This window comes from Doryrhamphus excisus, linkage group LG18, assembly GCF_037039965.1.
Source record: "Doryrhamphus excisus strain RoL-2023G ecotype Guam linkage group LG18, RoL_Dexc_Guam_v1.1, whole genome shotgun sequence".
Classification (NCBI taxonomy): Eukaryota; Metazoa; Chordata; class Actinopteri; order Syngnathiformes; family Syngnathidae; genus Doryrhamphus; species Doryrhamphus excisus.
The window spans coordinates 12,890,529-12,904,398 of NC_136374.1; the positions used below are offsets into that span (position 1 = coordinate 12,890,529).

The 13,870-nt window shown below is 41.0% G+C and overlaps 1 protein-coding gene across 2 annotated transcripts in view; it reads right to left on the minus strand.

Moving 5' to 3' along the window:
• Window positions 1-13,870, minus strand: part of LOC131105877 (metabotropic glutamate receptor 4-like) — a 171,738-nt gene that overhangs the window by 36,082 nt on the left and 121,786 nt on the right. For both annotated transcript variants that reach the window (XM_058054323.2, XM_058054320.2), the window contains exons 4-6: window positions 8,331-8,466; window positions 8,039-8,193; window positions 7,797-7,937 (exon numbers count right to left, since the gene is read on the minus strand). In XM_058054323.2, coding sequence (XP_057910306.1) covers window positions 7,797-7,937; window positions 8,039-8,193; window positions 8,331-8,466 — 432 coding nt within the window. The remainder of the gene's footprint in view (window positions 1-7,796; window positions 7,938-8,038; window positions 8,194-8,330; window positions 8,467-13,870) is intronic.

The following is a 13,870-nucleotide window of genomic DNA, read 5'->3' on the forward strand; positions in this document are numbered from 1 at the left end:
GACAGCTGGGATAGGCTCCATGACCCCCCGCGACCCTTGTGAGGAAAAGCGGTAGAAAATGAATGAATGTTTAAGGGGAAGATCTGCCATACGTATCACTACAATGGGCCAACTATCTCAATTAGGTGTTTGTTCAGTGTGTATACTGTATATGTGTGTGTACATGATTCGAGTGAGTCGAGTATTCGATCCGCTTTAAAAAAGAAACCAAGTCTACATCACTACTAAGCAAAACCAGTGGCTGGTCATTTAGAAAAAGTACATTGTGTTTCAGAAAGAAAAAAACAAGGTGGATGAGGATGGAAACAGCAGCAGACGAGATAACATTGTCATCCCCAATGTACAGTACGTGGTCTATTCAGAAATTCAGAAGGATTTTTAACAAACGCAACAGGCAAAAGGTTGGTACACCCCCAAAACGGGACACCCCATAACCAGGAAAACAATCTGGTGTATGCTGTCCAGTGCAGTCAGAAATTGATCGATTTTCCCATTGGGGAAACCAGGCAGACATTGAGCAGGGGCATACATATCACAACACAGACAGGGTAAGTCTTCCAGTCAAGACTCAGCTGTCTACCTGCACCTCAAAAAGAAACAAAAATACTCTTTTGAAGAAAAAAATGTATGCATTCTGGCAAAGAAGCCATTTATCCATCCATCTATCCATCGCGGGGGTATGCTGGAGCCTATCCCAGCTGTTTTCGGGCGTGAGGCGGGGTACACCCTGGACTGGTCACCAGCCAATCACAGGGCACATATAGACAAACAACCATTCAGGGAAGCCATCTACGTTAAAGTTGAGAAACCTTGAACAGAGTGAGAGGTCTGCTGCATCATCTTTCTTGCTGTCCTTTTATTCTTTCCTAAAAGATTCATTTTGCCTCGGAATTATTTAACATCTAACAAATAATAGCCACCTGGGTTTCAGGCATCATCATGATCATCATTATATCTGAATGGAAAAGTTGATACCACCTAATGACCATCTTTGGCTGGCAGCGGTTCGACTCTATTGTATTCTAATGACGCTCATTTGACACCACAAAGAAGGAAACCAATACTGTTTGGACATACCTCCTCCCTTAGAGGATAAATACTTTGGATCTTGCACCACATTCTCAGACTAGAGCAGTTCTATCTAGTTAGATTAGTATTTGTCCAACCTAGTCATTGAGCGTGAATTAATGAGGCTTGCTCAAATGAGGCCATAGCACAACTGTGCAAAGTGAACAAGAATGTGAATGAATGTCAGTGTTCTGGAAATGCATGACACCTTTTTGGGAAGTTCTTAAGAGGACCCATGTCTTTGATTAGGCTTTGATTTTTTTTCCGAGTTGGGGGAGGGAACGATGCTTATGGAAATACAGGTAGCTGGAGTGAATGACTCAAGGAAGAGTAATAAAAAGGTGCATTGTTTGCTGTATTTAATTCCATCCTAGAAGAACTCATTCATTCATTTTCTACCGCTTATCCTCATGAGGGTCACGGGGGTGCTGGAGCCTATCACAGCTGTCTTTGGGCAACAAAAATCAAATTAAATAAAAAAAAATTTAATCAAACTTGCACCCCTATTGTGTTGTGTGTGTGCAGTTATCAAGCTCCAAAGTTTGAGACCCCATTTGTCAGATCGACTTGAAATTTCTCACACACAGCTCTAGGGTGTTTCGCAACATCACCACAAAATTGGGTACACATCTTTTGGGGACTGACAAGCACATATTATATATGCATATATTATCATATTTTCTGGACTATAAGTTGCACAAGGGGCACGGCGGTTGAGTGGTTAGCACGCAGACCTCACAGCTAGGAGACAATGGTTCAATTCCACCCTCGGCCATCTCTGTGTGGAGTTGCATGTTCTCCCTGTGCATGCGTGGGTTTTCTCCGGGTACTCCGGTTCCCTCCCACATTCCAAAAACATGCTAGGTTAATTGGTGACTCCAAATTGTCCATAGGTATGAATGAGAGTGTGAATGGTTGTTTGTCTATATGTGCCCTGTGATGGCTGGTGACCAGTCCAGGGTGTACCCCGCCTCTTGCCCGAAGACAGCTGGGATAGACTCCAGCACCCCTCACAACCCTTATGAGGAAAAGCGGTAGAAAATTAATGAATTAATGAAGTTGCACAAGGCCAAAAATGCATAATTAGGTCGAAAAAAACATACATAAGTCGCATTGGAGTATAAGTCGCATGTTCATTCATTCATTCATTCATTCATTTTCTACAGCTTATCCTCATGAGGGTCGGGGGTGCTGGAGCCTATTCCAGCTGTCTTCGGGCGAAAAGCGGGGTACACCCTTGACTGGTGGCCAGCCAATCACAGGGCACATATAGACAAACAACCATTCACACTCACATTCATACCTATGGACAATTTGGAGTCGCCAATTAACCTAGCATGTTTTTGGAATGTGGGAGGAAACCGGAGTACCCGGAGAAAACCCACGCATGCACGGGGAAAACATGCAAACTCCACACAGAGATGGCCAAGGGTGGAATTGAACTCGGGTCTCCTAGCTGTGTGGCCTGCACACTAAACACTCGTACGCCGTGCAGCCCCTATAGAAGAACTATGACCATTAAATTGTTCCAGAATGTACCGTGCTGCACTGATCCTGGGTGCTATTGGTGCTTTTAGCAAAAGCAGGTTTGAGCTACTCACATCTTTAATAAGCAGAATAAATATGCAACCTGCCACATCTGCCTTGCCTCCCCTTTCAACATTAATCAATATCAATTTGACATCTCCTTCATTCACAGATAAAAGACAAGACTCCATTTTTTTCTCCCTCCCAGTCAGTCGAGCCCTCCTTTATCCTTTGATCAGTCCAAGCCTCGGAGGACACTGATTATTCTGCAGCGTGATTCTCTCTCGTGGCCGGACGTCAAAGCTTTTCCAATTGGTGAAATAGGAACAAGGAGTGTCACTCTTTAACCTCAAACAACTGTTTGGAGACTGCCTGTCCCCGTGAAGCAAAGGTTGTAGAGTCAAGATTGACAAGAAAATAGCTAAATTGTCTGAGAACAGACACCAAGCTTCCTTCAAGAGCTACAGTAAGCATCCTCACATTGCTCACAATCAGCTTGTGTTGGTTTTCCATGGGTACTCTGGCTTGCTACCACAGCCTAAAAACATGCATGCTTAATGGAGACTCTGAATTGTGAATGGTTGACTGGGTGTACCCTGCCACATATATAGTACGTATAGTACATTACCGCTGAAAAGTTTGGGATCACTTGGACATTTTTTGGGCTAGTCTGTGATATGGCTTTTTCTTGGCAGTCCTGCTATGAAGTCCAGCATCCTGAAGTCGCCTCCTCACTGTTGATACTGACACTGGTGTTTGACGGGTACTATTTAGCGCAGCTGCCAGGTGACAACCTGTGAGGCGTCTTTGTCTTAAACTACACGCTCTCAGATATTTGTCTTCTTGCACAGTTGTGCATCGTTTTTATGTCCTTGTTAGACCCAGTTTATGCTGCTCTCTGAAGGGAGTAGTTAACAACATAGTAAGAGATTTTAGTTTTAATTGAGATTTTTAGATGGGATTCCTAATAATCTATTAGCCTTATAAAATGATGAACTTGGATTAGCAGCCATACCAGGAGATTGATGCAGAGGACTGACAGTTGTTGATAGTAGGCCTCTATGCAAAAATGCAGATCGTTCTTTGAAAAGCATCTGATTAATATTAATTGTTTGTTAAATGGATAGAAATGTTTGTGAAATGGAAAGAAAAATTGTGAAATACACGAAAATGTTATGTAAATGTGAAACTGTTACATTTGTTCACTTCCTGCTTTCCTAATATAGTTTACGTTTTTTTTTTTTTTTTTTTTTTTTATTTTGATTATTTTGATTATTTTTTTTTATTTTATTTTTGTCCCGTACCGAAGTACAGCACAGTACATCCCCACTGTAGAGCCCCACTTTTGCGTTCCAGGACCAACAGCAAATGGTGAAAAAACGTGAGTTGTCTAATTTTGACACAAACGTTTACTTCCAATTTTCGATCAACACTTGCAGTAAAAAATGACTTGTAATTATTGGATGGGGTTCAACTCCAGATCCCTCCCTGTCTCTTCTATTGCCACTGTTCAGTCATGACACAATCCAGGGGTAAGACCTAAATACGCCTCTCACACTTCCTACTCCCTAGGGTGTAACACAAGATTTCTCACATGGAGAAAAACAGCTATTATACATGCACTGAAATATGGAAGTGGCGGTGTATGAGCAATTATTGGAACTGCAAATTAAGTGCTATACACGCGCACCCTGGTGTTCCCAGTGTCAGCATGTGACGTGTGGCTGTCCCCCCCCCCCCCATCAGAGTTAAACAGCTGCTGCTGTCTTAATGCCAAGCATGTCTCAAGAGCTCCCTTCGGACTTGTCTGCACCCTTAATCACCGAGTGGTTTTATTTACTATCATTACGTTTGGCTGAGCATCCATTTCACAAGCGCCAGCCATCATTGGTTCAGCTTCATAACACACCCCATACACGATGTAGAAGAGATCCGTGTTGACAATGACATGGTCGCTACATTTTGCAAGTAAGTTTAGCAAGTCAAAGACACAAAGTGTTTTTTGCATCATGCATTAATTTGGTAATTAAATACAAGCAGGCAATAAAGGAGCTGCATCTTCAATTGTATTGCCATGTAATGTCTAAACCCCCCCACAATGCAGCCCAACCCCTGACCAGCAACAAAACCAGAAGGCAACGCTTAGACATACTTCTTCGTCGCCTGGTAGCAACGCCTTCCCGAAAAAAGAACACACACAGGTGTCCAAAGTGTGGCACAGCAGCCGACTGTGGAACATGTTACACCCCCAAACATAATAACTGCCCAGAAACATAATACAAATCTGCAGCTTTGAATGTAATAATCCCGCAAATGTAATAAAATTCAAGGACTCAACAATTTGGTTATTCGGTTATTCGGTTGTTCCTATTAAAGCTATACATTACCTTAAATTATATTATTTAATCAAAATTTTGATTTCAGCACTTGAAGAGAAGTTTGGTGGTTTTAGGGCGAGGAAAGCAATGAATTATTATTATTATATTATTATTATTTTAAATAAAATAATAATACATTTTATTTGTATAGCGCTTTTCAAACTACTCAAAGACACTTTACAGTGGAGAAAAATAGAGTTGAGAAACAAGGTAATTGAACAAGGTAACAGAGAAAAATATCTGTCAGTCCCGATTCAGTAAAACTCTCACGAACAAAAACCATCTCTATTTTACACCTTGGAGTCAATAGTCAAACTGAATGTCTACTTCTCCTGAAGCACCATCACTATTCCCAGAGGAGAATCAGCGTCATTCCCAATGTACAGCGAGCTTAGGTCAGTGGCGCCAAAGAGCAGCCCAAGTCATTTATCAGTGTCATCTTGTTCCTCCAAGGCCTCAGCGCTCCTCCTCTCAGGAGAGACAACGTGTTGGGATGAGCCAGCCTCAGCTGCCGTTTCTTTTTTTAATTTGTCTTTCTTCTTCCTCACCCACCATAGATACAGGTAAAGTATAACTTTGTTCATCTCAGCTAGCTCTTCTATTTCTGATGCCGCATACACAAGGGTGAAAATTAAATCAAATTTGAACCCCTACTGTGTTGTGTGTGTGCAGTTATCAAGCTCCAAAGTTTGAGACCCCATTTGTCAGATTGACTTGAAATTTTTAGCAACATCACCATAAAATTGGGTACACATCTTTTGAGGAGGCTGCACGGCGGTCGAGTGGTTAGCGCGCAGACCTCACAGCTAGGAGACGAGGGTTCAATTCCACCCTCGGCCATCTCTGTGTGGAGTTTGCATGTTTTCCCTGTGCATGCGTGAGTTTTCTCCGGGTACTCCTCCCACATTCCAAAAACATGCTATGTTAATTGGCGGCTCCAAATTGTCCATAGGTATGAATGTGAGTGTGAATGGTTGTTTGTCTATATGTGCCCTGTGATTGGCTGGCGACCAGTCCAGGGTGTACCATGCCTCTTGCCCGAAGACAGCTGGGATAGGCTCCAGGGTCGCGACGCTCGTGAGGAAAAGTATAAGTATAAGTCACAGGAACAGCCAACCTATGAAAAAAAGGGTGACTTATAGTCCGGAAAATACGGTAATTTTGACCACAATCCTTAAGGGTCGCTACAAATAGTCATGTGAACATTAGAAACCCACAGTTTTATTGAAGACTGTACTTAAATGATGTTCACATTGGCTGACAGCCACATTAGTCTACATTTGTTATTCAAATAAGATAAGATGATACATAATGTGCTAAAAAGAATAAGAATCTTTCTTTTGTTATGGCCGAGTGGACTCGCATACTTCTCATGTATTGTCACAGCACGTTGTTGCTCTTAAATGCCAGTTTTTGCATGGAAAGTAGTTCCCCTGCACATTGTGGTTATATACGCAAATATTGCTTGAGGGCAGCATGGTGGCTCAGTGGCAGTGCCGCCTCACAGCATGCGGGTCGGTGCCTCGACTCCCTGGAGTGTGTGTGTGAGTGTGTGAGTGTGTGTGAGTGTGTGTGTGCAGGCATGCTGCCTAAAGCCTAATTCAGTCCAACAGGCCACTTGAAATATGCCCTTTAGTCGGAATGTTTCCTATTTACACAAAGTGACACAATTTACCTAAGCCAGGGGTGTCCAAACTTTTTTTCACATCCTGAAAAATCAAAGCATTTGAGGGTCACTTTTTACATATATTTTTAATATTTTTAATATTTTTAATATATTTTTATATTTTTTTGTATATTTTTGTATATTTTATATATTTTTAATATTTTTAAAATATTTTTATATATAGCTTTTACATTTTGAAAAATCCTTAAAAAAGTATATACATCTTTAAAGACAAAGTATTATTATTTGTTATTAGTTCCAGCTTTTTCCCTTTTCACTGAGCATTTTTTTCAGTTTTTTGCATGTTCTCCCCGTGCATGCGTGGGTTTTCTCCGGGTACAGTACAGGGTACAGGGTTCAGTTTTTTTTTTCATATTTCTACAATGTGCCATGGGCCAACGCAAAAAATGGCCCACGGGCTGCATTTTGGACATCCCTGAAACTAAATTTGGGTGTACATTTGCATATCAAGGCCCGCACCCCACCTGGCTTTAACCAAAACTCGTTCGCCTACAGGTCCAACAGATCTCCATTGCCCTCCACACCACTCTCAGCCACACTGAAAAGCCCCAACATATTTATCACGGATCACAGAGTTTCTGACTAACAGACTCCAGTATGGCAGAAGGTGCCCGCCTTAACATCCTCCACCATCACTCGCAACACCGATGTTCCTCAGGGTACGGTGCTGAGTCAACCTTAACACTAAAAAGACAAAAGAAATCATCGCTGATTTCCGGAGGACAAGGACCACACAGCACTCAGGCATGACCACCAACGGGGACAATCTGGTACGGCTAACCAGCTTTAAGTTCCTTGGCCTGCACATCTTGGATGACCTGGACTGGACTGGGGTAGTAATAGTAGGAGTATCATTATTCAGCTGGAATATATTTTTACCACATGGAAATGCTGTATACTGTATGTGAAAATGTGTGTTTTGAAGCTAAAAGTAGTATTGTCTTGACAGTACTACCTATCAAAGACATAGGTATTTTTTTATATATTATTTATACAAATAGCTGAATGTAAATAATTAATACACGGCAGTACCACGTGTATAAGGAACCCATTGGTGTCTCCTCTTTTAAGACATCAAAAACAGTTTGTAGTCATTTCTGTGAAAAACTCCCCAGTGGAACAGAGAAATGTCTTACTTGTGCACTTTTTGAGTCCGGACCCTTTCTTCAAGGCATGACGGCTCAGTTTGCAGCTGAAATTGTTCTCCCAGAATTCTGCAAACCAGATATTCCGTCTGTTGTTTTCCAGTGTCCGGCTGATGAAATAACGATCAAAGCCTGAAGGGAATAATTGTCGTTAATGACGCAGTAAACTGGAAAGTACAGGTCAGGAATCTTATTTAAAGATTGCAGGGTTATGAATTAAACCTTATCTCTACCTCTAATGGACTGGCGCTTGGGGAGAATAGTGACCGCTCCTTCTGCCATCTCCTCTTGGTGCAGAACAGGTGAGATCTTGGAGCCCCAGCTGTCTGAGCCCACCCAGATGAAATGACCCGTCTGGTTGGCCTTTTTAGCAGCGTCCAGCAGCCGCCTGTAACAGAGGAGAAAATAGATGTCACAGTCGATAAGGTCAACCATCCCACAGTGCCCCACTTTGTTTTTATATTGCGATTCAGCAGATTTTCCCATTTCTGGGGTTAAAAGTGTTTGTAGACTTCTCCGTGATACCTGATGTCATCTTCGTTGGCAAAAATAATGACCACTCTTGCGTTGGGATTCTCGCGGAGTCGTCGGATCACCTTGTCAAACTCGCCCTGCTTGGGCTCACGGGGAATCTTCACAGACTGGGAGATGCATACGCCCCCTAAATGCAAACATAGCAGATAATTACACTTGTTTTGTTTTGGTTATTTATTCATTCATTTTCTACCGCTTATTGTCACGAGGGTCGCGGGGGCGCTGGAGCCTATCCCAGCTCAGGCGAGAAGCGAGGTACACCGATGGATCCTTGTTTTTCGGAGGAAACTGGAGAAAACCCACACATGCACGAGGAGAACATGCAAACTCCACAGAGATGGTTGAGGGAGGGATTGAACTCTGGTCTCCTAGATGTGAGGTCTGCGCGCTAACCACTAGACCGCTGTACAGCCCCGTTTTGGTTATTCATTCATTCATTTTCTACCGCTTTTCCTCACGAGGGTTGCGGGTGGTGCTGGAGCCTATCCCAGGGCGAGAGGCGGGGTACACCCCGGACTGGTCACCAGCCAATCACAGAGCACATATAGACAAACAACCATTCACACTCACATTCATACCTATGGACAATTTGGAGTCGCCAATTAACCTAGCATGTTTTTGGAATGTGGGAGGAAACTGGAGTACCCGGAGAAAACCCACGCATGCACGAGGAGAACATACAAACACAGAGATGGCCGAGGGAGTGATTGAACTAAGGTCTTCTAGATGTGAGGTCTGTCCGCTAACCACTAGACCACCGTACAGCCCGGTTTTGGTCATGTTCATCTTTATTCCTATTATTTGCCTAACCAATACATGGCATGGTGGCATTGCTTTTAAACATTGTTTGACCCTATCAATTGGATTGACTTGAAATGTCTAACATAACTCAATGCACTCTATAAAACACCCGCCGTAACTTTAGGGTGTTTTGTCGAATCACCACCAAATTTGTTACACACCTAAGGGGACTGACAAGCACATGCGTGGAAAATCTGAGCAAGATTGACTGAAAAACATGGCTGCCATTGGGCAAAATGTCTTTGCAGGGACACAGCTGGGACTTAGCAACTAATTGGCAACTAAGTAATTGACAATTTGTCTAATGATTATAAATCTTTTTAATGTCTTCCAAAGCGCTTCATTCAGTTGGTTATGTATTGTAGACCTCCTCCATGTGTAAATTACTAAAAACAGTACAAAATAAAGTACATACAATAAAAGTTATTTCATTTGTTGCAAATAGATTTTATCCACTTTTCCGACCTATAAATGTTGTCTTGTGTTAAATGATGCCAAATTTTATAAAGAAGTTTGAGTGCTGAATGCTCTGTGACAGAGAACCAGACTTCCTCATATGGGCATGCCCGGGTACAAGCTGTACAAGCTGTAAGCTGTACAAACTGAGTGGGACCAATCACTGTGCAGTGGGCATGCCTGGAGGTGGAATAAATTAAAACATGCTGTTTAGGAAATCTGTGATTGGTCCAGGGTGTACCCCGCCTCTTGCCCGAAGACAGCTGGGATAGGCTCCAGCACCCCCGCGACCCTCGTGAGGAAAAAGCGGTAGAAAATGAATGAATGAATGAATGAATGAATAAATGTTTAGGAAATCCAATGATATACAGCTGGAATAGGTGCAGATTCTGGAAGATCTAGGAAGCTTTCTGTGTGAATTATTGTGTGTAGCTGCTCTATAGGAGTCCACAATTCAATACAAAAGGCTGAAAATGAGCATAATAGGGTCCCTTTAAAAAATAAATGTGTTATGAATTGGCCGTATAGAAATACATTGTGCTTTAAATTTACTTATTTAGGCCAACAACACTGAGCAGTCTCTAGACTGGGGATTTGGTGAGAATGACATGGCCCTGTTTAAGTATTTTGCAAATTTCTCATGTGTCTTACGCTTGAAAAATATGTTTAAGTCGTCACTTTCATGCCGAGACGGTGCGCAGTGTCGATCCCTCATGACTAAACATAGACGCTGCCAAATCTTTTTTATGTGTGACAAATGCCTGTGTATCTTTTAAGCTTGTTTGTAACAAAATGACACATTGATAATATTCAATAAAGGTACTTGGACAAGTGAAGAAATGGAAAAAAAAACATTCCCAGAGACACAGTCCAAAATCTTAAAGTGAAAGAATACATTTCCTTTTCATTATTTGAACTTCCTGTTGATTTGATTTTAATATAATTATTTGAATAAAATTGTATGTAATCAACATGAATGTCCAATTAACACCTCTATTAAATGAACCGTTGAGTTGCCTGGTGTGTTCTCTACAAAAGTAAATAGCTGTCTGGGTCTAATTAGCGGTGGGTTTAAAAACATGGGCATTAGCAGCCGTGGCTGTAGGCAACTTCCGGATGTAGCTTTTATGAGCTCTATGAAATAATAATGGCTTTTTTTCCCTCTTAATTGTAACAATGCACTGGAGAATTATGCTGATATTTACATAAAAATAAGCATAATTCATATTTCAGTGGTTTCAATCATCTAAAAAAAACACTATGTTTGTTATCTAAGGTTGACAACACTTTGTGCTTGCTGTATGTAGTGAAGATAACCCGGTGGTTTGCTCTTGAGTGCGGCCAATCGTCAAATTGTTGCTTCACCACAATTGTGATAACATTTTATCACTCTGAGTGTTTCGTGTGGCAAACTGTTGACTCAAAAAAAGGCGATGTTATGGGTTCTTTTGACCGTGCACTTGAAGTGATGGGTTTTTATAAAGCAAGCACATGGCCAGTTGGCAGGTTCCCCGACTACATAACACATAAAAAAATACCCTGCTGTTGCTTTAAAACATGTTTTTTGTTTGGATGAATGCAGCAGAGTCTCGCAAAAAAGACTCAATTGACCAATTTTCAGGAAATTGGGGAGCCATTGCAGTACAGCAAATGTTTGTTTGGACAGGATGTATTTTGTAGCAACCTTAGTGCTAGTTGGAAAAGGCAGTTACATTTAATAATTATTTTATTTATTGTAATTTATTTTGGGGAATGTTTCCCTTGTATACATCATTCATATGCATTTAGAATTCTTTCACACATAAGGAACTACAATTGTAAAATTGTGTTCAAAATATTTTCAATTTTGTATATGACAAAATCATTTTAATTAAACAATAAAAAAGAAAGTATGAAAAATACCGCTTTTCCTCATGAGGGTCGCGGAGGGTGCTGGAGCCTACCCCAGCTCTCTTCGGGCGAGAGGCGGAGTACACACTGGACTGGGCACAGGGCACATATAGACAAACAACCATTCACACTCACATTCATACCTATGGACAATTTGGAGTCGCCAATTAACCTAGCATGTTTTTGGAATGTGGGAGGAAACCGGAGTACCCGGAGAAAACCCACGCATGCACGGGGAGAACATGCAAACTCCACACAGAGATGGCGGAGGGTGGAAGTGAATCCTGGTCTCCTAGCTGTGAGGTCTGCGCGCTAACCACTCGACCGCCGTGCAGCCCAAATATGTACTTCACACAGCTTATTATATTGAGAGACTCCCCCCCACACACAATGCAGTTAAGACTGCAAAGCAATACAACACATCTAATTGATTAAATAACCACAGTAACTTAAATCCCATCCAGAAAAATCTACAATGAATAAAATGGTTGATGAGGGTTAAAATCTTGGAGACACTCGTACTTCTGGCTTCTTGAAATGGCGCCAAAGCATCAATCAAAGTGAATGGTGTCGCCGCGAGTGACAAACACTCAGATAATTATCATCCAAATTGAATTTGGAGTTCCCATGCTTTTGCAAAGCATTTAAGCATCTGTCAGCTAATTGTTTGGATTTTTGGCCCATATATGAATGTTTTGGATCGCAGTTGCCTCAATAATCATCACAACTTCCTGATCCAGCTGGCAGTCAGTCGCTCTGTGCCTTCCTTCGAATAGGAAGTTAGGATTTAGCTGCTGGACATAGTCTAGCATATAGCAGCCAGAGAGACACAAAATGAGAGCATTACTTTGCACAGACTTAATGGTCACATGACCAGCCTCATTCATAGATAGATGTTCAAAAATACACGTATCTGGTCTGGCTTTTGTACGCGCTATGAATCAAACGATACCCTAACCCAGATGTAGATGTCACATGACATCAGTCAGCTGATAACAAATTCCTTTCTTAATTGGCTGTTCTGCATCTGATGTAGCTGGTGGCAGATGGCGTCGCTTGCGGAATGTAATAATACACTTTGAATCTTTATTATCAAAAATAAAAATAACTAAAATAACAGTACAAAATAAAGTACACACTATAAAAGTTATTTCATTTGTTGCTGCTGTGCAATACAAATTTCCCCACTGAGGGACGAATAAAGGCATATCTTAATCTTAATCTTAATCTTAGTTTTTATCCACTTTTCGGACCTATAAATGTTGTCAGATTGTTGTATTCTTGTGTTAAATGATGCCGAATTTTATGATAAAGAAGTTTGAGATGGCTCTGAATGCTCTGTAACAGTGAGCCAGACTTCCTTATATGGGCATGCCTGGGTACAAGCTGTACAAGCTGTAAGCTGTACAAGCTGACTGGGACCAATCACAGTGGAGTGGGCGTGCCCGGAGGTGGGCCATGGGTGGAATTAATTAAAACACGCTGTTTAGGAAATCCAATGAAATACAGCTGTAATAGGTGCTGATTCTGGAAGATCTTGAAAGCTTTCTGTGCGAATTATTGTGTGTAGCTGCTCTATAGGAGTCCACAACTCAACTCAATAAAAAGGGCTGAAAATGAGCATAATAGGTTCCCTTTAAAAATAAAAATAAAAAAATTACGCAGATGTGTTTTTCTTACTTATTATTGTTGATATTGTTTCATGATTAATTGAAAAATTGTATTACGTATGTTGCCTTGACTTTCCGTGGTGTTATTTCCATTAATTGTTTGTGTTAGTAGCAAATTGGATATGCACATGACCTCTGGAAATGATGAATGCTGCATAGTTTGATTGAAATCCTATTGAATATACGACATGAACATCGATGAATTACGTGCAATTATCTTTATTGTCCTGAATTAAACTGTGAATTGTTTTCACTTTATTAGTTATTTCTTATTGATTTTAATTATCAAGATTAACCCAAGCAAGTTTTTTTTATTAATTTCTAATTTCATCATAACTGGCCAGTTCAATTTAAATTCAACTTTTATGTTGCCTAAGCTCTCGTAAGGACATGGACAGCACACGGTTGTCCTGATGCTGAGTAATAATGGTAATGGTAATGGTAATGGTAATGGTTTTATTTCATTTGAACAATTGAATGCATCACATAATCAGTTCACAGTTCCACATGTCCAAAAGGAGTAGGAAGAAGCAAAACTTATTAAATCCTACCCCTCCATCTGGTACTTTTACAATCAGTAACTGTTACATTTGTTCACTTCCTGCTTTCCAGAATACAGTTTAAGGTTTTTTTTTGTTTTTTTTTTAAAATAATGTACCTTGTACCGAAGTATGAGGTGAAATGATGATCCCTTACTGGATTAACAAGACTGAT